The sequence below is a fragment of the Leucoraja erinacea genome, chromosome 28 (genome assembly GCF_028641065.1).
Source record: "Leucoraja erinacea ecotype New England chromosome 28, Leri_hhj_1, whole genome shotgun sequence".
NCBI lineage: Eukaryota > Metazoa > Chordata > Chondrichthyes > Rajiformes > Rajidae > Leucoraja > Leucoraja erinaceus.
Genome location: NC_073404.1, coordinates 15,375,555 through 15,399,632, shown reverse-complemented (window position 1 = coordinate 15,399,632; position 24,078 = coordinate 15,375,555). Strand labels below are relative to the sequence as shown.

At 45.6% G+C, this 24,078-nt stretch overlaps 1 protein-coding gene across 1 annotated transcript in view; it reads right to left on the bottom strand.

The window, feature by feature from the left end:
• Window positions 1-1,174: 1,174 nt before the first annotated feature.
• Window positions 1,175-24,078, bottom strand: part of spns2 (SPNS lysolipid transporter 2, sphingosine-1-phosphate) — a 77,752-nt gene continuing 54,848 nt past the window's right edge. Inside the window, exons 7-13 of the mRNA XM_055657848.1 lie at window positions 22,559-22,711; window positions 20,886-21,075; window positions 16,428-16,493; window positions 15,350-15,448; window positions 14,394-14,557; window positions 5,399-5,439; window positions 1,175-3,640 (exon numbers count right to left, since the gene is read on the bottom strand). Of these exons, the coding sequence (XP_055513823.1) occupies window positions 5,403-5,439; window positions 14,394-14,557; window positions 15,350-15,448; window positions 16,428-16,493; window positions 20,886-21,075; window positions 22,559-22,711 (709 nt within the window). The 3' untranslated portion in view covers window positions 1,175-3,640; window positions 5,399-5,402. The remainder of the gene's footprint in view (window positions 3,641-5,398; window positions 5,440-14,393; window positions 14,558-15,349; window positions 15,449-16,427; window positions 16,494-20,885; window positions 21,076-22,558; window positions 22,712-24,078) is intronic.

The following is a 24,078-nucleotide window of genomic DNA, read 5'->3' as shown; positions in this document are numbered from 1 at the left end:
TTAAGCCAGATTTAGCTTGATTGCTTTGAAAATTGGATTGAAAATCCGTATAAAATAAAATACATTAGAGGGGCCTGCACGTGTGCATTAATCCTGATGATTACCTTGTGAACACACCTTTAGTTTATTCCCTGCCATTTTGGAAGAAGTACTTGTCAGGCTTTGAGTTCCTGAGTGTGGAATCATAATGTGCCTGTGACTCGGTAAATGGTGCTCTACACTTTCCATATGTGCATTGATTTTGCAAAGCTGGAACAACGTTAAAGTCAGTGAGGATGTAATGACATGACTGATGATCAGAACTGTATCTGGTGGCGTGTGTATGGATTTCAGTCCATGTATGGATTTCTGTAAGCAACAGCGTTACCATCTCATGCACCGCAGAGTTCTTGATGATTTCCTTGAGTGCAATGTAGCAACCACTGATCTCCTTATTACTAAGGACAAATATTTTTAGACAAGATAAGTTAGCTTCCTAGAATAACCGTACAGTATGAACCGAATGGTTGATGTGGTGGCGATGGTTCATTTGCTGCCTCTGGCTGGTCTGTAATTCAACCAGAAGCATTGAAGGAATTATTTTCAGAGTATCGTGAACCTTTCATTACATACAGTGAAAGATAATTGCAATTGGCCAAGTAAAATTGGTGGTTTCTGCTTTATTACATTTCCACATCAGTGTAGTTGAATAATGTGTGAATTTGCATTACTGTACACTGCTATACTTGCTCCTCATTGAATTATTAACACCTCCAATCATTTGACTGAAGTTGGAGCAAATTCAAAGCTTGAATTTCGAATGGAAAAGCTAGTGTTCATACCCGTTATCCCACTTTGTAATTAGAACTGTTATGGGAACAGTTAGTTTGATGAAAGAGGTTCAAGGTTCTTGAAATTGGATATGTTGATCAGATGAGTGCCTATTTCTTTCCTTCCCATAGGACCTCAAAGATGAGCACCACTTCTTACTGCCTACTTCAAACTTCCTGCATTCTTTTGTACTGAAAACAAATTTTTTGAACCCTGTAACTATGATCGTTTTGGTTTACTGTCTTTCTGCTCTTTTGAGTGTCCTGGATATTGTGTGCAACCCCTCAAACTAATCCATAGCTTTTATAAAAACTGAAAACACAAGCTGCGATGTGCACTTGCAATGAAATATTCTGCTCTTGGACATTGATACAGTTTTGCTTAGGAGGCCAGGAAGTAAATTACGGGACAAGTATGCATTCAAATAGTTTATTTAATTTACTTGACTATACATAAATTTAGCTACAACCTTGTGTATAATTTATATACTTTGGCTTTAAACAATAAAATATATCTGAAATAATCAGATAAAATAGATTATTTATTTTAGAAAATAATTCTTGTTTGACAAGAAATATCAGACACTTGACCAGTGCATGTGGAATTTGTATAGGAACACATGTATATGACACAAAAGATGCAGCTTACAGCCAGCGTATGTATAGGATATAATTACTAACAATATCAAGCAATGCCCGTTAGGAGTCTCGCAGCAAAGGAGAGAGACACCTTATTTGTAAGTGAACAAACCACTCTTGGCATCAGTTTGATTTCCAAAATGATAAAACTTGTAATCATAATTCCCTCTGTGGAAGAATTGTTTTGATATAAAGGAAATGGAGGACAAGTTGTTCTTGTTGAGGAAAGCTTAATAATAATTTGGGCTTCACACGACACCAGATAACACAACTGAGACATCACGTGTTGATTAGATGCATCATTTATGATGCTCTTCATTTTTATGGTGTCTATATGAACCTTTTATATGCTTTGGATACTGGCAAGCCAAAAGCTTGCTGGCTATGAAAGCTTTATCTTCTTGGTTAAAGCTGATGATAGATGTTTAAGTAAATATCCAGATTTGGAGTACATTTAAAAGTAATATGGAAGCCATTATTTTGTTAGTAAAATTAGAGCACTGTGTAAAACAATGTGACGTCAAGTTTAACAACATTCCATTGGGAACCCAGTTTGATTACAGAACTTACTTTCATATCCCACATCTATTTTCTGTTGATCAGCTATCGTGCTATAAGGTTATGACGCTGTTTAATTTGTAAGTGAGGTGAATTTTGACCATTCAGCCTTTAATTTTTCCTGCTGGAATTATGCTTAACACCACATTTCTACCAAACATCCTTGTGCATTTTTAACAAAGTTGTGCACAATTCAACATCGATAATATGACCACTTATTACTGTTGTCTTGTAACAATGAAAATCAATGCGGTTTGTTTTCAAGAGACATCTGCTGTAATATGCTGGAATAGAAGACTTTTTTGTGTTTTTTCTTTTTCAATACATGGCAGATGATTTGATCAACATTATCTTCAGAGGTATATTTTACTTTCATTTTACAAAGTGACACTGGGTTGAGTATTAAGGAAATAGGGATGCTGGGTGTGCGGGAAGAGCCTTTGCATAAATCGCCCTGATGAATTCTGAACTTTGCTATCAGTGTTGTGGTAACAACGTGAGTTGACTTGCCGTGCAAATGTTGGGGAATTGTTGCAGGTGACACCTTGCACAAGCCATTTGGTTCATGAGAAACATTCAACAGATTTCAGAGAGGCCAGTCTGTTCAGAAAACTGTTGGCGGCCTTATTACACTTCGTATGCAAAACCTGTGTTTAATTTAGTACGTGTCTGAGCCACTGGGCACACAACCTGCATCATCTACACCCCCAGGGCAGTCTGTGACATTTCAGAAGATGAATAAAGAAATGGGAGGAGCTGGAAATTGGTTCAAGGGGAAAAAGGAACTGTCAAAAACCAAGTGCTGTTAGATATTGCACACTGCTAAACCCACCCACCAAGGTTTAACATTTCTACTGCCCCAATGGTATAAAACTCAAAGTAGCTGACCAAGGAAGAGGATGAAGATGTCTGGGAGCGTCTCCATTCACATCAAGTGAGTTTTAAGAACACTTTCAGAAGCCAGTGCTTGCATTGTTGTCACTTTGCGATGGCAACACTTCCTGACCAGTAATGCCTCTTGCTATGCTTAATTCACACTTAACATTGTTCATAGAGCAACACCTCCTCAGCTAACAGCTGGGTCACTCTGACTTGATTGTAATGTTCTGTGGCTGATATATATATATATATATATAATACTGACAGAAGGTGTCCTGTAGGTAACAGCTGCCAAAGACCACCCCCACAATAGGCTTTTCTCAGTCCTCAGTGACAATAGGGTTCAGCACTGAGTGAGGGGAAGGATATAAGGAGCATCCTGGCAGCAGCCGACAACCCTCTCGTGTCACAGTCACCCACAGTGCCGATTTTTTTTTTTTGCCTTGCTCTGAAATAAATCCGATCTCTACCCACAAACTGGCCTTGGGGAAAATATAAAACCAGACACAATGGCAAAGGTGCTCTCACAGAAAGATTTCCATAATTTAAAAAAAAAGACCAGAATTGCAAGCTTTACGAAGGTGGGCTCCTTCTAGTTGAGCCATTCTTGGCATTCTTCTCATGATTCACCGCTTCCCCGGCAGTAGATAGACCTCGTAACTTGGCGGTGGGAAACTTTGTTCTGTTGGCAGCAACCGCCTTGTGGATCGAAGGCGAGTGCGGCAGATTTGGGAGCCGTCTGAGCCTGCTCCAGCCTTTAATGTAGAGGAGAAATAAAGCATTCAGTACAGGGATGTGATGTGGATGCGTGAGAGAGAAACACGTAGCAAGTCACATGGCTGGTGAAACAAGACGAGGTCAAAACAGCCATCAATACTAACGTGGAATCCTGGGCGAGCCTGAAATAGGGACCTCACTCCGTGAAATAAGCACTTTCAACAATCAAAGACTGTTGCGAGTCACAGAAACAGCCCACCAACTCCACACTCCACAGCCCACCAAACCACCCATTTCATTATCAAGCAAGCCCAATTTACAGTGACCAATTAACCCAACAACCCACATGTCTCTGGGATGTGAGGGGAAACTGGAGCACCTGGAGAAAAACCCACACAGTCACAGAGACAATGTGTAAACTCCACACACAGACAGCACCAGAGGTTAGGAACTAAATGGGGGACAGGCACTTTGACGCAGCAACTCTACCTCCTGCACCATATACCTCCATGATGTATAACCAGCCTCTAATCATGAATTCAATCCAGTCGGTATCATATTTCAGTCAGGTTACGCTCCAACCGATTGTGGTCTATTTCTGTCTGATCAGTTGAGAGAAAGTTATGTGCTAATACTGCAACATGCACTGTTACTAAGTAGCCTCACCTATACTTTATAACACTAAGGATGTGGAGGGCATCAGAAATCTACACTGGGAGCCACCCCATTCAGAGCTGGTCTTTGAGTGAATTCCCATCACCATGTCTAGCTTCGTCTAATTGTGTGCCTTACGGTAATGTTCCCCCATTGAGTTCCCTTAATGATTCTGGGACTGATGTGTTTTCAATCTGAGATGAAGCTGCATTTCACAACCCTCGCTGGACATGTGCCAAGCTCACTCTTGTTTGCCCTTGGTGAGGAGCTCCCTCATTTCCATAACCAGTTTGAATCAAGATTTCTCTTTTGATCTTTTCCAAATTGGGTTAGGGCCAACTTTCCTCGAAACATTGTGGATAAATCAGTCAAAATAAGGAAAGCTAGCGCTGAAAAAAAAAGGGTTGGAGTAATTCAGCGGGTCGGGCAGCATCTTTGGAGAACATGGAGAGGGGACGTTTGGGGTCAGGACCGTTCTTCAGAAATAGCCTCATGCTTATTGCCTCCTCCAGGTAACCCAGCCTGAGCAGATGAACTCACTGATGAATGGGAACTAACAGTAAACAATGCTGCAGCTTGTCATCTATGGTACAGCCCAGGGAATTTGCACTTGGGACAGAGACCCTGTTTGATTGTACGTTTTGTCACTCATAAACCACATTACAGAGACTGAGAGGGAATGACATACAAAGTAGATCATGCCAGAAGTGAGTCTACATGAAAAAAAATCCCCTCTGCGAGACTCACAAATGGAAAAAAAACAGATTATCTTCACATCAACATGAAATGGAAAGCTGGAACTACAATTCACTTTCTCTCATATCTGACATTTTCACGGAGAAAGGCCACACTGACACTAAACCACAGAAGCAAAACAACATCACAGTAAAAAATTGCTCAGATCTGGAAGTGCAATTTCCTACACATCCTTCTGCTGCATTCTGTCTGTCCAAACCCAGCGATAAATCGCAGCCGTTAGTGCCCTGGAGTCTCGCTTCCTGTGATGCAGACCCCGTGACCTCCTCGTTCAAAGAAAGTTATTAAATAAAAGGAAATCAACACAAATCACATCACAGGCACTGTCCCGTTGTTTTACACAACGTAGCGTTTCGTTAAAATGTGTTTTTAGTTTCTTTGCTCACCTTATCAGACTTTCACGGAAACCAGCTTCATTTCTTCAACCCTGCGGAGAAAGAAAATTCAAGGGCTCAGGCAGGGAAGCAAAAGTGGACTGATGTGCTGTCCCCCCTCCCTGTGCCCAGCACATTCAGAGGCTCATTGCTATCTTCCCGGGGCATGGTCCTGCCAGGCTGGTGCCACCCCAGCTCACATCATCCAAGGTTATGTTGCCATCTTCCCAAACATGGCACTGCCAGGCTGGATCCCCACTGATCCCAGGTAATGCATCTCTCACATCACCCCCTTGGTCCAGTGGGCACAGATGCCCCCACCACTCAAATACCTTGCCGGCCTCCCTCCCCCACCACACACCGTTGAGCCCGTTCCTTCCTCTGCAAGGCACATGCTGTCCTGCATTTTCACCTGTGCTGTGTAAGGATATCAGTAGCTTGGGAGGCAGGTCTTGTTTGAGGTATATATATATATATGATCACCAGAAATTAATTAGTTGGTGAACTGCACTATTGGGGCTGTTCATTGTATAGTAACATTGGGATTAAATGAGAATTTTTTTTCAATGCAGTTGGTAGAAACCCGAATCACAATCAGAACACTCAGCTGGTCAGGAAACATCTGTGGAGGGAGAAACTGAGCTAACATTCCGGGGTTTGAGACCCTCACTCAGCACTGCGGAGGAGAGAAGTTCTTACTGTGTAGGAAGGAACTGCAGATGCAGTTTTAAACCGAAGATAGACGGGAAAAGCTGGAGTAATTCAGCGGGACAGGCAGCATCTCTGGAGAGAAGGAAAGGGTGACAAGGAAGGGTGACAAAGGAGGAAAGCAGTTTCCCGTCACTCATTCTAGAGAAGTTCGTATTGTTAGCTTTGTGTTTCTTTCCACGGATGCAGCAGTCAATGGTGAATCAGCTCGGCCAGGAAACTGCAGGCAGGAGCTCAAATTCCACCGCAGCGGAGGTATTTAAATCACGTTCATTAAATGAATCCTAGAGTTAAAAGGATCAGGATTTCTTCCCCCCCCCCACCAAAAAAAAAACCATATCCTCTAGGGAAGGAAATCTACAATCCTTACCTGATCTTACTCCTGACCCAGTACAATGTGTTGCGTTTGAGGACCGAAGGGTTCGTTCCAGCAACCCGCACACCCCTGCACTCTGCCTGCTAATCCTTCTGCATTACAATACCAGCTGTTCACCATTTGCTGGAAAGCCCTCGGGATGTGAAAGCTGCTGGTCTTTCTGAGTATTTTGGAAGTTGCTGAGGTTGTGTAAGGTGCAGTGGAAAGGAGAGAATTCCCTCTCACATGGTGGGGAGCAACATACCATTGACGGGTGCCTCTATTTAATTTTCTAAAACTTGGTGCCTTCTCCCCCCCCCCCCCCCCCCCCCCCCCCCCCCGAGGCCACTCTCCCTGAAAATAATGCACTGTGCCGCCCACGGAAACCAATTCCATTTTCAATGTACATAGTTATTGCACCATCTTGTTCACGCTGGTGCTTAACTAATTCTGTAATTAAATGTCATTTACTCTGTGATTACATAATGGTTCATCGAATTTAAATTAAATATTATCAGAGAGTTACAGTTAATCTGGTAGCATATTGGTTAGATCATACCAGGCATCCTGGTGCAGCTGTTGGCTTCACCCTATGGGTGCTATATCTTTGAGTCATAGAGTTGTCCAGCATGGAGGCAGGTATTTCACCCCATCGTCCATGTGAACTGCCGAAGGCATATTGATACCAATCCTACACTCATCACGTTTAACTCTCCCCACATTCCCATCAACTCCCCCAAATTCTACCACTTGCCGACACATGGTGACAACGGCCAAATAATCTAACAAACGATATTTTGGGGATGTGGGAAGAAACTAGAAACAGCAGCTGTTGGGAATCCACACAAATGCACAATCATCATGCAGACAATTCCAGAGATCGGAACCCGTGTCTGGCTCTCTGGAGCTGTGAGGCAGCGACTCTTCCAGATGCACCACTCTGCTATCCCAAAAGTCCCATACTGGCTTTTTAAAGAGCTTGCTTTCTCAATAATGGAAAGGATGCAGCCATTGAAATGAATGGACTGAAATGGCAGATGCACTGGGTCTTGAACAAGGAACTTAAATATAAATGCAAAAGCTTTAGGGCAGGGTTCAGGAAAATTATTGTTTCAAACATTCAGTTGTGAAGCCCTCAGGAAGAAGTTTGGAGCAGTGACCCAATCGATGTTTAAAACAGGAAAGAATAACAGGGAAACAGAACTGCAGCTGCTGTCCATGTGGAGGAGATGTACCAGCATGGACTGGTAGGGCCGAATGTCCTGCTTCCTTGTTGTATGCATGTGACATGGACCAAGGTTCAACACCTTTAGTCCTCTTCTGTCTGGGTATGTTACTGCCATTGGGACTTATTGTTGAATGTAACAATTTCAAGTAACCCTCTTTTTACCTGCTCTCTCCACAGGTGTAGCTGTACCGTTCTGTTTTAATTTTGGGTTTTATTTTTCCAGTTCTTTTACCGACTGCGTGTTTTGAAAGTATTTGGTGCTGAGAACTCCGTACCCTACCGCAGATAATGCCCCTGTTCTCCCCAGCCTTCCTCTACCTATGAAAGCAAGCATGCCATATGCCTTCTTTACTACTTTGGCCACTTGTGCAGCCACATGTGGGAGTTCTGGACTTGGACCTCAAGACCCCTCTACATCAACGCAGTTAAGGGTATACCATTAATTGTATATTCCCACCCCCCCCCCCCCCCACCCCCTCCCCCCTACATTTGACCCCCTAAAGTGCAACACCTCACACTTGCTCAGATTAAACTCCATCTACTATTTCTCCTCCTATTTCTATGACTGACCTATATCAAGAGTCAAGACAAGTCGTGAGTTTATTGTCATGTTTCCCTGATAGGACAATGATATTCTTGCTTTGCTTCAGCACAACAGAACATAGTAGGCGTTTACTACAAAATAGATCAGTGTGTCCATATACCATTATATACGTAAATACACACATGAATAAATAAACTGAGAAAGTGCAAATAACAGATAATGGGCTATTAATGTTCAGAGTTTTGGCCGAGCCAAGTTTAATAACCTAATGGCTGTGGGGAAGTAGCTATTCCTGAACCTGATCATTGCAGTCTTCCCGCTGTATAAGTTGACTGTCTTCCTCACGGTTTAGATTCCCAGCAATCTTGGTGTCATCTGCAAACCTACTAACCAACCCGTCTACGTTTACATTCTAGTCATTCATATTTATCTATCACAAACAGCAGAGGTCCATGCAGAACTCCACTAGTAATTTTCAGTCAACTTTTAGATTTTAAGGGAATCAAGGCGTGTGGGATTAGTGCAGAAAAGTGAGAGGCAAAAGATCAGCCACTGATGTTATTGAACGACAGAGCTGGCTTGAGGGGCCAATTGGCCTACACACGCTTCTATTATATCCTTGAGGCTTGGCAGTGCACAATCAGAAGTTGTAAGTGGACGTGTCTGGCAATGATCTGAAGTGCAGGGTCGCAGGAGAGCACTAACAACTATAGTTGAACAGCCTGCAGTTTGACATTCCAACATTCTGTAGACAGATTCCCCCCTTCCTGAGAACCTGCTAACACCCACAGTCCTGGGCAGGCATAAACAGGCACTTCCTAAACAGCCATTGTTCTCCCCTTATCTGGTGGCGGCCTCACAATATCACATTTGAATTATTGTGTTAGCACTTCCTGTCAGTTCAAAATGCAAATTATGTTTTTAGGAAACATCAACATTCCAGAGATTTCTTGGGGTTACATCTGTAGCAAAATAATAAATTGTTGACCAGTTCCTTAGAACAATAAAAATGCCTTTGGCCTCGGGGGGGAAGTCCACTAAACTTGTTTTGCAAACTTGGATCTTTTCATCAACTTGCCAAGAATAATATTCGGCATTAGTCAGGTAAAAACAGCACTTAGAGATAGTCATCACCTTGGTTCTCGACCTGCCCGTGACTGTCCCAATCTATTTTTTCTCTGCTCCCCGTGACAAATCTGTGAGGAATGCTCGATGGCTTATTTCAAAAATATTTCCCCGACGGTTGGAATGGTGCTGGATAAGCAACAGAGGGACTTGCATTCAACAAAGTATTGGGTGACACAGTGGTGCAACAGGTAGAGTAGCTGCCTCACAGCACCAGACACCCGGGTTCAATCCTGACTATGTGGTTTGCACATTCTTCCTGTGACAGCGTAGGGTTCTTCCTTGTGCTCTGGTTTCTTCCCACATTCCCAAAGACGTTTGTAGGTTAATCGACCTCTGTAAGTTGCCCCCAGTCTGCCGCTAGCAGCTGAGAAAGTGGGATAAGATAGAACTATTGTGAACGGGTGATCGATGGACAGCGTGCACTCGGTGGACCGAAGGGCCTGTTTCTACGCTGTATCTCTAAACTCTAAACTCAACAAATTATTGCAGTTGAGCTAAACAGTGAAGGAGTAAGTTGTTCCCTGGATTGAAGAAGACTGGTGAAGCAATTCAATTATTAAAGAAAGGCATACTTGCAGTTATTTTTTTAATGCCTTTTGCAATCTCGTCGGCTTCAAAGCAGTTTATTGCCAAGTAAAAGCTTTGGAATAATGGTCATCGTTGTAATGTAGGGCATTGTATAATCTATGCACATGGCACGCTCCCATAGACAGCTGGATGAGAATGACCATCTGTTTAATGATGTTGATTCAGGGATTCATTTCGGGCAGAGCACCAAGCTGCATCTTCAACACATGCAACACTTCGTCAGAACTACATCTGAGCTCCAACTTATGCTTGGTCTCCAGGCTCTGAAACGACCTTGATCTGAAAGTAGATGCACGGGAGACAAGCGAACCTCAGGCGAGGCTCTCATAGTGGACAACAGGAGTGCTGGTCCTGCACTGGTCCACAAGTGTCATGGAGTCATAGAGTGATATATTCATAAAGTGTGGAAACAGGCCCTTCGGCCCAACTTGCCCAAACCGACCAAGATGTCAGAATGTAAAAATGAGGAACTGCATATGCTAATTTACACAAAAGGACACAAAAGTGCTGGAGTAACTCAGCGGATCAGACAGAATCGCTGGAGAACATGGATAGATGACGTTTCGGGTCGGGACCCTTCTTCATTAGAGTTAGATTTAGCTCTTAGGGCTTAAGGAATCAAGGGATATGGGGGAAAAGGCAGGAACGGGGCACTGATTTTGGATGATCAGCCATGATCATATTGAATGGCAGTGCTGACTCGAAGGGCCAAATGGCCTACTCCTGCACCTATTTTCTATGTTTCTATGTTTCAGATTGGAGTTTCCCCAGACGGCGTTGCTTAATTCAGCTTGGCAGCGTGCTGTTGGTGCCATTGAAACTTGCTATTCTTCGAGTGGTTCTTTCAGCATGGAGGCTGATTTACTGTGTGTCCATTCAGGTCCTGGCTCTGAGTTAGGGCAGGAAGGCAGACGAGATTAGGAACCTTCCTACTGAATTGCAGAGCTGGCTTGAGGGGCTGAATGGCCCATTCTTGCCCCTGATTGTTACGGTCCTGTGGGTGAGAAGCAGGTCCTCCAGTTGTAAATGATTTAGTTTCACACTTCACTAAACCACCATTCACATTCACAGCCCCTGGCCCACTGCCCACATACATTGGCTGCAGGAAGCAGGAATAGCTGGTGAACAGGCTGTGCCAGGTTACAGGAGCTCTGATTTCAGCTCCTTAGCTGGGGATGCAGTGCAAACCCAGCTCCTGCTGGGGGCTCCACTGGCCCACTACTGCTCCCATGGCTGTGTCTGGTGTAAAACCCGCCATGCATCTGGAAGTGGGGTCCCTGAGAACCATACCCGAGCTAAGGGGACAGTGCCAGGAAATCAGTCACACCCCATGAGGTAAGCTCAGCCTGGCAGGCTTATTCTGCTTTTCCCCAACAGCAGCAGTGGCGCAGCGGTAGAGTTGCTGCCTTGCAGCGCCAGAGACCCGGGTTTGATCCTGACTCCTGGTGCCGTCTGTATGGAGTTTATACATTCTTCCTATGACTGCGTGGGTTTTCTCCGGGTGCCCAGGTTTCCTCCCACATTCCAAAGACGTACATGTTTGTAGGTTAATTGGCTTTGGTGAGTTGTAAAATTGTCCCTAGTGTGTGTAGGTCAGTGCACAGGGATCGCTGGCCGGTGTGGACTCAGTTAGGCCGAAGGGCCTATTTCTACACTATCACTAAAGTAAAAGTCTGAAGTCATAGGTCGGTAGTATAGATCTCGAGCTCGTGCACCCATGTACAAGCTGTCACGGGGCACACACGAGGGCTGATTCCTTTGCACAAGGCCAGAGTTCTGTGTATTCTCATTTGTTTGCCAACACTCAAAGGGAGGACACACACCCACACAGAAGGAATTGTTGTTGATGAGTTTCAGACCTGTCGGGTAGCTCAAGCATTCAGTGTGACAAACTGTGGGAAGGATTTGCAAATGTCATCCGAATCAAATGATTTGTTTGGGATTGTTATTTTTTAATGAGACAAATACACCTATTAATGGCCACAAGATGAGCTCTGAGCTGTCGACAAAATAAATCTGCATAATTACCATGTCAATTGAAATAATTCTGATTGGGTGTTGGTCCACATTGGTTAGATTATTTGATTTTATTATTGCCACATATACTGAGTTTTGTTTGCGTGCTATTCAGTCAAAGAACAAACTATACATGAACGCAGTCAAGTCATCCCACAGTGCACATTCTCTGATGTATAGCAAATATTTTGAGATGTACAGATAGGAATGAAAGAAGGGGAAGGGTTACGAAGTATTTAGAACATAGAACAGCGGGGCACAGGAACAGGCCCACAATGTTAGTGCTGAATATGAGGTCAAGATCAACTATTACCAGCCCGCACATAATCCATATCCCTCCATACCCTGCATATCATGTGCCTATCCAAACATTTCTTCAATGCCGCTCTCATAACTGCGTTCACCACCACACCCAGCAGCGCATTGCAGGCACTTACTGTACCATCCTCTGTGTAAAAAAAACCTGCCCCGCACATCTCCTTTGAACTCTGCCCCTCTCATCTTAAAGTTACGCCCTCTAGTATTTGGTATTTTCATCCTGGAGAATAGGTTCTGACTGTCTACTCGATCTATACCTCTCATTATATAGTATACCTGGTCTCCTCTCAACCCTTGGCATTCCAGAGAAAACAATCCATCCAACCTCACCCTGGAGCCAACAGCCTATAATCCAGGCATCGTTCTCTGCACCCATTCCAAATCCTCCACATTTTTCCTGTAATGGGGTGAACAGAACTGCACACTGCTCCAAACCTAACCAACATCCTATAAAGTGGCATGACGACTCTTTTACTCAATGTCTCGATCAGTGAAGGCAAGCGTTCGATACGTCTTCTGCCGTATGTCATATGTGCCACTCTATCTACTTGTCACTGTTTATATATAGCAGAACCTTTGACGGAACGATTTTGCATTTTCTCAATAACAGTGCTTCTGATATAGGATCATTCTGACTGAAAGACTAATTTACCACATTCATCCTTCTCATCCAATGTATGTATTGTGTGTGTTTGCTGAGCCTACGTGCCCGCGATGCTGCTGAATGGGAGATTTTCATTGCAATTATTCCTCAGGGTACTTGTGCATACGACAATAAACCTGACTTGACGAGACACATCTCACTGCCAATCCTGAATTTACATTGTGAGATACATCGCCTCAGGACTGTAAAATGTTTGCAGCTACTGAAGCTCGTATTCTCTGAAATCATTCACATACGGTCTCCCAAAGCAGATTTTCAGGAATAAATCTACCTGATTTGCATTTGAAGGAATCAATAATAACTAATCCAATCATGTCCCCAGGATGTCTGTTCTGTTGTAGACTCATTGCTTATTGAACTATTGCTGATGCAGTTTGGTTTAATATTTACCACCATTCAAATGCAGGACATGTCCTCTTGTTCCATTGCACTGAACATGGCAAAGACATTAGAAATTATGAAATCCATTATTCCCCGCCCCCCCCCCCCCTCCCCTCACTGATTTCTAGTGAAAACTTGCTTAGCAAACATAATCACTCTTTATAATCCTATTCCACATGCCCACAAATATTCTGGCACATCTATCATATCTTTGTACTTTCCAAAGGTTGTAACAACCATTTGTAGAGAGACATGGCCCCAATAACCATGGAAGTGCAGATGCTGGTTTATACCGAAGATAGACACAAAGTGCTGGAGAAACTCAGTGGGTCAGGGAGCATCAGAGAAAAAGGATGGGCGACCTTTCGTCTGAAGAAGGGTCCTGATCCAAAACGTCTCGCACCCTTTTCCGCCAGAGATGCTGCCTGACCCGCTGAGTTACTGCAACCCCTATAACCATGTCCGTTACACTGTATCAAATCACCAACAATTTTCCAAGCAGCAAGGTCTCTATTTCCATTCGAGATCAAGAACCGATTTTCCTTTTCGGCTTTTTGTCATGGGGCTTTATGTGGTTGGTTGGAGGAAGGAACAGCAGATGCTGGTGTACACAAAATGCTGGAGTAACTCAGTGGGTCAGTCAGCATCTCTGGAGAAAAGAAATCGGTTACGTTTTGGGTCGAGATCCTTCTTCAGAACGCATCTCAAGAAGGGTTTTGGCTCGAAAAGTCACCTAATCCTTTTCTCCAGAGATGCTGCCTGACCTGCTGAGTTAACTCTGGAATTTTATGGCTATCTTTTATGGCGGTGAGAGTGGCCAGGTAATTCAACCTCTCCCCCGTTTCACATAATGGCCGCAGGATCCACCAAGATGCAAGACAGAACGCCACAGGAGATTCTTCTTCCCTGTGGCTATCAAGCTTTACAATCCCTCCCCCTTCTGCCTTGTGGTAGACTGAGACTGAGACTGACTCCCCTCCCATGTATTTCGTGTTTTCTATGACTGGTGGCAGATCAATTTCCCTCCTGGGATAAATAAAGTTCTATCGTATCGTATCATAGGTCTTTGGCACTCACTGTTGATGTGCTCGGTTCCGGTCTTGGACAATGTAATGGGCTGTGGCCAGGAAGAAGGTCCCTCCGAGGACAATGATAAATGGGCACAGCATCAGGGCGTAGCCCAGGCTGAGGAACTCCCACAGATCCAAATCGGGCTTACTCTGCCTGATAACATCTGAGATCTGCAGAGATGAGAAAAGAGATTTCAAACAAGGGGTCAAGAGTATTTAATTGTCAACAGCACAGGGACCAGAACAATGACATTCTTACTTGCTGTGGCTCTCCAGGCACATTGACGTAACGACTCAATAAACAGCTCAACAATAAATATAAAATATTAGGTAACCAGGCAATAATAGTGCAAGGTGGAGAATGCATTGGAACGTGATGGAGGGGTGAAAGAGCAAAGAGAAAGTTCGGAAGGTCTTGGGTCAGAGGGTAAATGTCAAGAGTAGCTGTACCAATGGAGATGGGGCAACGAGAGGTCTGCCTGGTCCCAACTTTGAAATCTTGCTGGTTCAGTTTATCTATTGCCCCACTATTGTTGTCCGTGCCTTCAGCTGCCTCCTCTCCTCCCTCATTAAACCCTTTGTTGTTCGCCATCTTCCTTTGCAACTTGGAAAGAGGCCATTCAGCCCATTCCCTCACAAGCTCTCCCCCTTCCCTCACAATTTTCCCTGGAATCTATCCTCCCCACATTATCATCGCCTCCTCCCGAGATTATACCGCTCACCTACACTAACTTCCCTATCAAGCTGAAACACCTGTACGGAGCCAGAGAGAGCACACAGAGGAAACCCGAGAGGGCACAGGAAAAGCATGCAAACTCCACCCAGACAGCACCGGAGGTCAGGATAGACCTGGGTCACTGGAACTGTGATCTAACAGCAATGCTTATTGCCCCATGCCTCATTTGACTGCACTCTTGACTCATTAACATGCAGGAAATCAATGGTAAACATAAATATACTTACCACACCGATTAGGTACGGGCTTCCCGCATCTCCAAACAAGTGAGAGGTGAAACTCTGCAAGGCCACAGCTGTGGAGCGCCGGGTCGGGATAACAACGTACTGGGAATAAAGAGGCAGGATTATTGCACCGTATCGGGATAACGGAACGGGAAAAGCGGATGGATTTCAATACACTACCGCCAGCAGGCAGCATGGGGGCGCAGCGGGAGAGCCACTGCTTCATAGCACCAGAAACCCAGGTCCAATCCGGATTATTAGAACTTTACCGTACCCCTTGGGGAATTTGGTGTGGCTTTTCAGTTAGCAGTTTGACAGCTTCCTAGCTCAATTCTACATTCTAGGTAAGCAGTCAATGAAAGCAGTGTGTGCTGGAGGCAGGTACAGGCTGTGCAATTGATGTCCTTCCCTGTAGAGATGTTGAGGAATTGATTTTGCTTTTTACAGCACTCTGACAGTTTTAGTGACACTATTAATGTAACACTCAACTTACTCTCATAAACCAACTTCAGATTCCCAGTATGGTGGCAGGATTGACTCTTGCATTCTTTGGTTTTAGTTTAGTTTAGTTTAGTTTAGTTTAGAGATAGAGAGTAGAAACTGACCATTCGGCCCACCGAGTCTGCACCAACCCATACGCAATCACCCATACACTAGGTCTATCCCACAGATTAGGATCATTTATTTAAGCCAATTACCCACATCTCGTTGGAGTGTAGGAGGAAACCGGAGCACCCGGAGAAAACCCACACAGTCACGGGGAGAACGGTACAAACTCCATGCAGACAGCATCTGTAGTCAGGATCAAACCCGGGTCTCTGGCGCTGTAAGGCAGCAACTCTACCTGTGTGCATCACTCTGCCTCCCAACCCATCCTCTGGGTTTTTTGATGTAACCAACACCTTGAACTTATCAAACAGGGAAGGGAAAGCCCATTGATGATCAGCATGGGCAGTCGGTGGAGAGAGGAGAGGGAAACATATCCCGGTTCTCGTTCCCACCTTTGTTTCATCGGACTGCCGGTGGGAGAAGCGAGCGGGTTTATCTGAGATAAACTGCAAAACTTGCAACAAACACTTACCATTAAGATGTCTGCTGTGATTGCCCAGTTCAAAAAGAGGAGTATTTCTCCAATAAATATACACATCTGTGAAGAGAGAAGACTTGTGGTTAGACTCTTCCAAAAAAAAAGTTAATACATTGCATGAAAAATGATTAAACTCTAGCATCAATAATCGTCAACATCTCTGAGACGTTTGGATTTTTGGTTCTGGAATCATGAGTTTCACGTCAAGTGTAGACCAGAGGAGTTCAGCCAGGCTGGGAGAGGCGAAGGGATGAGTGGGAATATCAGGGAGAGGATGCTCTCAGGCAGAAGACCACTAATTACTGGTTGCTGACCCCCACCGCCAAATCTAATCACCGCAAGAGGAAGGGTGGGAGAAGAAATGAGGTACAGGAGATAGAAAGATGGCAGGAAGAGAGAGTGGACGTGGAGAGGATGTTTCCAGTAGCGATTCTAGGATCAGAGGGCTGAGTCCCGGGATAAAAGGACGCACCTCTAGAATGGAGATCGGAAGGATTTCTCTAGCCAGAGGGTGGTCAACCTGTGGAATTAATTGATGCAGAAAGTGGTGTAGGCCAGGTCATTGGGAATTTTAAAAGTGGAAATTGATATGTTCTTGATTAGAAAGAGTGTTAACAGTTACAGGGATAAGGCAGTAAAATGAGGATGAGATGGGAAAACAGATCAGCCATGGTCGAATGGCAGAACAGTCTCAATGGGCCGAGTGGCCTATTTCTGCTCCAATGCCATGATCTTATGAATTGGGCCCCATGGGTCTGAGATGTCACCTGTACATTCCTTCGTCAGATGCTGCCTGACCTGCTGAGTTCCTCCTGCACTTTATATTTTGCTCAAGATTCCAGCATCTGCAAGTTTATGGTGTCTCTATTTTACTCCCTGTTTCAAACTTGCCTTTATCAAGGGACTGCATTTTCCCTTTGGCATTCTTATGTAATATTTAAAAGCACTGATGCTGTAGAAGCTTTGTGGAAGGTGGCTCCCAGTGCAAGTGAAGTCTTTCTGCAGAGGTTATTTATAGTCAATTATTAGAGGAGCTTTTATTCTTCAAAAACATCATGTTCCTGTCGCAGGTAATGTGTACTGAATGGAACACATTCACCTCCACCTCCTCAGCAATGAATCCAGGCTGCGCAGACAAGATGGAAATCTCTGGCCCATTTCCCAATATCCCCCGGAGTTGGTTGGACTAGATCCTCACAGACAAGGCCGTCGAACTCAAACTGGAAAATGATCAAATATATTTGGTGCTAATCAACCAGGAAGTCTAAAAGGGCGGCCAGCGCGGGAGACGGAGATGTTACATGGCTGGGAGCAATCTCCCGGAAACATCCAGCAACATTATAAGCAAACAATTTCTCCAGGTTGTGACACTGTCTCAGACCTGACAGAGGTTACCCTGAAACACAATAACGACCCTGGCCTTTGCGCGTTTGTAATACTCCTCGGCAGTTTAATCAAAACATCCTCATAAATCTCAGGGCGGTGCCTTTAATCTCAAACGCATATGAGAAATTTAATAAAGGTTCACTCTGATTTTTCTTTCCGACTCCAAAGAGAAAATGATGGGAAGGCCGTGCGGTCAGCCTGTCCCCCTGGATGGAATGGGCAAGCTGACATTCTCCGTGACACTTCTGTCAGGGCCACAGGTTGCAAATTGTCTCCGTATAAACCCGTGTTTCAAGGGGAACGGGACAAAGGGGAAGATGATGGAGGATCTTAAATCAGACAAGATGGCTTGTATTGATACAGTTAAAGAGTCACACAGCATGGAAAGTCTTTCAGCCCAAATTACCCAACCAAGCTGCCCCGTCTACAGTAGATCTACCCCATCTGCCTATATCCCCCGAATACTTTCCTGCCCATGTATTTATGCTTGTATTTATGCAAGCCGTTTTACTAGAGGAGCCAACCAGTTTTAATAGTGCTAATTAAGTTATATTAATTGGTCAGAATGTCAAGAGTAATTGCCAAAAAACAAAGTGCTGGAGAGATTCAGCAGCACTAGAAGCCACGTTGGTGAAGGCAAGTACTGAGGAAGGGACTGTGGCTGCGTTAGCGAGACTGGGCGAGGATGTGGTGGTAGATCAGGATGAGGGGGAACAGGATGAGGGGGAGGGGGAGCAGTGGCAGAGGGTCTCAGAGAAATCCCGTCAAAGAGTGGAGGGAAACCTTCTTGAAACTGGGCACGTCTTGAAGAGACTTCACAATGGAGCAATAAAATGAAGAGACACAAGAGTCTGCAGATACTGGAATCAAAAGCAAAACACAATCTTCTGGGGGAACCCAGCGGGCAGGGAACAAGAGGACTAAGTGGAAACATCTTCTCCACATCCACACAATCCAAGCCTTTCACTATTCTGTATTTCAATGAGGTCCCCCCCTCATAATTCTACACTCCAGCGGGTACTGGCCCAGTGCCGACAAACGCTCGTCATAGGTTAACCTATTAATTCCTGGGATTATTATTGTAAACCTCCTCTGGTCCCTCTCAAGAGCCAGCACATCCTACCTCAGATATGGTGCCCAAAATTGTGTGGCAGGTGCAGTGCCAACTCGATCTAAATGGACGATGGAACTCGCAGATGAAATGATGAAACCGTGAACAGCTCTAAGTGGCCTCTGCCCCGATGGCGGGGTGGGGTGGGGTGGGGTGGATGGTGGGACGAGTGCTGGTACATCTGCTGGCTGGTGTCTCTGTGATGCAGCTTGGAAGGAGCTCTCGTGACTTAGTGCGTCCGCGTCTGTGCTGATACTAAACACTCGGGCAAGACTGGAGTCAGTGGACTGGAGGGATGGGATGAGCTGAATGTCATTCCCCATCCCACACCTTGTTTCTGTTCTTTATTGAAACTCCCAATATTTCCCACTGGATAACGATGAGCCCAGGTGGGACACATTATACGAGGCAGTGAGCTGCAATTAAATGTCTTTGATTAAAAGCATCCCAGCTGGTGTCAGGTTTGACGGGGAACACGCCTGAAAGCAAGCCAGAGAACTGAACGACAGCAAGGGAACGCTCTCCGCACAGCAGCGAGCACAGCCAGCTGGCTACATCTGTGCTCGACGGCTGGGCAGAAGATTCAGCCCTGTCAGACGTTATTCCACTACGAGTGCTGGGCGGTCCCTCGGGACCAATGATGCCGCCCGTCTCACAAGACGGAAGCAGCTGAGGTGTCACTCCCACCCCCACCCCCACCACGGCACTACAGAGATGCTAGCTTTATTTTATCCTGATGGACACTGCTGCCAAAGTGGTCACCTACTGTCAGAACATAGACCGTGGGATGATACAACAGGCCTTTCAGCCCTAAATTGTCTGTGTCGATGCGGGGCCGAGCTAAACTAATCTCATCTCTGATGAGAAAAACAATACTAGTTTGTCCAATCTCTCCTTATAGCTGAGGCCCTCAAATCCAGGCAGCAATGTTGTGAAATAGAGTCCTAGGAAACAGCAGGTGCTGGTTCACACAAAAAGACAAAAGTGCTGTAGTAACTCAGCAGGTCAGGCAGAATCACTGGAGATCATGGATAGGTGATGTATCGGGTTGGGATCCAGTCTTAAAAAGGGTCCCAAACTGAAATGTCACCTATTCAAGTTCTCCAGAGATGTTGCCCGACCCTCTGAGTTACTACAGCACTCTGTGTTTTTTTTGTTTAACATTGTGGTAAACCTCTTCAAAGCCTCTGCATCCTTCTTGTAATAGGGGTGACCAGAACTGCACACAATACAGTACGGTTAGTACGGATGTCAGGGATTATAGGGTGAAGGCAGGAGAATGGGGTTAAGAGGGAAAGATAGATAATAAATAATAATAATAATCTTATTTATATAGCACATTTTCAGTCAACTTGCATTGACCCCAAAGTGCTTCACATAATTACATTACATTACACACAGGCAAAGGTGGGTGAAGTGTCTTGCCCCAAGGACACAACGACAGTATGCACTCCAAGCGGGATTTGAACCGGCTACCTTCCAGTCGCCAGCCGAACTCTTAGCCCATTGTGCTATCTGTCGTCCCTGCGATCAGCCATGATTGAATGGCGGAGTAGATTTGATGGGCCGAATGACCTAATTTTGCTCCTATCACTTCTGAACAATGCCCTACATGTCCATGTGTTTAAGAAGGAACTGCAGATGCTGGAAATCGAAGGTAGACAAAAGTGCTGGAGAAACTCAGCGGGTGCAGCAGCATCTATGGAGCGAAGGAAATAGGCGACGTTTTGTGTCGAAACTCTTCATCAGACCTACATGTCCATCATGACTGTCCTCAAGAGAGGAGAACTTGGCCACCTTCTGTTCCGTCTGGTAAATCCGCAAACCCTCCAAGTTCAATTTTCATTTGTACCAAATGTTTGTTTAATAAGGTTCAGGAAAACCATGTGGGGTCGAGAACCTTCACGGAGACTTGCACGAATGCAGCCACTGGCTGAAGCACGGGTTATACTCACATAGGCTCCCACAATGTTGAATCGGGCGAACACAAAGATCAGGCTGATGAATATGGACGAGCTGAGCATTCCAAACGCACACACCAGCGGATCGGCCCGCGAGCTTTTAGTCCGATACCATCGCGTCGCTGCCACCCCCACAATCAGTCCCAGGAACCCGGTCACGCAGGTGATTGCTCCAAATATCAAACTGGAAGACAATGAGTGGTCGGTCCACGTTAGTAACGATTCACCAGAAAATCACAATGGGCACACATGTCTACAAAGCTCCCAGACACCAACCTGAACACGAGTCATTTTCACCCTCGAACCCCATTTCTGTCTTTTCATGGGTGGGTGATCTCTCCAACAATGTCAGCCCATATCTAAACCAGATGTGCTGAGGTTCTGAATAAATACCATGGATTCACGTAAGATTAGGAGAGATGACCTGAGTTTATTAGAGACGTTGTCACCTGTGGCCTTGGTGTAGACCAGGGCCCTCAGCACCTGACCAGGGGGAAGAGGTCAGCAAAGAGGTGGGAGCCGAGACACAGCTTGCACTACGCTGTATCAGGGGAGAGATGATCATGCAGGGGGAAAACAAACCCTGGCACACCACTGATATTAAAACAGAAAACACTGAAAATACTCAGCAGGCCAGACAGCGTCTGTGGGAAGCAGAAAAGAGTTAATGATCTATGTCACAGACTCTTTGTCACAGCTGGGGAAAAGAAATAAGCAGGGCAATTTTAAGTTTGGAGAGGATGAGAGAAGGATGGAAAGGGAACATAGGGTGAGGCTATGGATGTTATTGAGATAGATGTCAGGGGTCATCCGGCCAAATGGGTTAATGGGGTCTATTAGAGGGTGATTACACCGATAAGCTAGCCCAGTCTGTTGTTACCGGCAGTGGTGGGACATATCTGGCCAGTCAGGATGCACTAACATTGAGGGGAAAACTGAGCTCTATTCAGGGATGGATGAGGTAAGATGCAAATTAACATATCTTGTGTGGAGAGAGAAGCATAAAGGAAGCGGTAGAATTTGGCATCCAGTCCAGAAGCCTGCACTGGCCAGAGGGAAGGTGGTGGCTTCTTTTCAAGGGCACGTTGGGCCTTGTTGTAACAGTGTAGGAGCCACTGACACAGGTCAGAGTGCACGTGGGATAGAGAATTGAAGTGAAGGGTTGAAGGGTGTGACAAGAGTGGCCCCCACGTTCTCCCCGTGACCGCGTGGCTTTTCTCCGGGTGCTCCGGTAACCGCCCACACTCCAAAGACGTGCAGGTTTGTAAGTTCATTGACTTTGATAAAGATTGTAAATTGACCCTAGTGTGTAGGATAATGCTAGAGTACAGGGATCGCTGGTCGGTGCAGACGCCGTGGTCCATGGGCATGTTTCTGCGCTGTATCACTAAAACTAAAACTTAAACATTGGAGCAGAATTAGGACATTTGGCCCAATTAGGTCTACTCCGCCATTCAATCATGGCTGATCTATTTTTCCCTGTCAACCCCATTTTCCTGCCATCTCACCGTAACATTTGACATCCTTACTAATCAAGAACCTACTGTATCAATATCTGCTTTAAAAATACCCGAAGACTTGCCCTCCAAAGCCGCCCACGGTGATGAATTCCACAGGTTCACCACCCGGTGTAATTGGTCTCACCGCGCTTCCCACGGCGACTGTACCTGTCTTTGCCGCTGCAGGGCTCCACAGTGCAGGGCTCGATGTTCTTCTGCACCACCTCTGCCCGGAACAGGTAGAGGGGGATCCAGACTCCCAGGACCCCGGTGGCAAAGGACACGGAGGCAGATGCCAGAGTGGAGAACACGAAGCTGGGTCTGTGGGAGAGGGAGGCGGGAGGGAGTCAGTAGCCGGTAGACATGCAACCGCGCCGATGTTCCCCGTTTGCCGAATGCAACCCCAATCAGAAATAGACTGATAATCACCAGAACGCGTTCCCCACCCGCGCCAGGAAGGGCATCTCCAAGTCGGGAATACCATGGAATGCTTCTCAGTGCAAACAATTCCCAAGGAGCTCAACCACATTCAGGCTGAAGCAGCCCTGATACTGCAGACAGACACAAAATGCTGGAGTAACTCCGCGGCACAGGCAGCATCTGCGAAGCGAAGGAATGGGTGACATTTCGGGTTGAGACCCTTCATCAGACCATTCACCTTCCCGAATATGTTCACTCCCTCCATCACCCCTACACAGTGATTGCAGTGTAGACCCACCATCAGGATGCACTGCAAGGACTACCCATGCCTCTCTGACAGCACCACATGCACACAAGACCTGGGGGATGGAGGACAAGGCAACTGGTGTTCGGGAACACCACAGGCATCCAGGTATTCCCTACTAACCATGCACCATCCCGACTTGCAAACGTGCCACTGTCTCTTCAGCAGCTCTGCACCTCTACCCTGGATCTCCCTTCCAATGTGCCTTCACCACATGAACTACAGAGGTGCAAGAAAGGGAGGGAATTCCTAAGGACAACTAAGGATGGGTCATAAAGACAGACTATCCTTGCCAGAACCCACACAAATATGTACAATGTCACCTGTTCATAAGTGATAGGAGCAGAATTAGGCCATTCGGCCCATCAAGTCTACTCTGCCATTCAATCGCAGCTGGTCTAATTCTCCTACCTTCTCCCCATAACCTCTGACACCCGTACTAATCAAGAATCTATCTATCTCTGCCTTAAAAATATCCACTGGCGGCCTCCACAGCCTTCTGTGGCAAAGAATTCCACAGATTCACCACACCCTGACTAAAGAAATTCCTCCTCATCTCCTTCCAAAAGGAACGTCCTTTGATTCTGTGGCTATGACCTCTGGTCCTCAACTCTCCCACTAGTGGAAACGTTCTCTCCACATCCACTCTATCCAGGCCTTTCCCTCTCAGGCCATTTCTCTCTCTCGGATGGACACAAAAAAACTGGAGTAACACAGCGGGACAGGCAAAATCTCTGGAGAGAAGGAATGGGTGACGTTTCTGGTCAAGACCCTTCTTCAGACTAATCAGGGGAAAGGGAAACAAGAGATGTTGAAACGTCATCCATTCCTTCTTTCCAGAGATGCTGCCTGTCCCACTGAGTTACTCCAGCTTTTTATGTCTATCTTTGGTTTAAACCAGCATCTGCAGTTCCTTCCTACACAACTCCCTCTCTTGGATTCCTGATAGGAACGAGAGCTCACG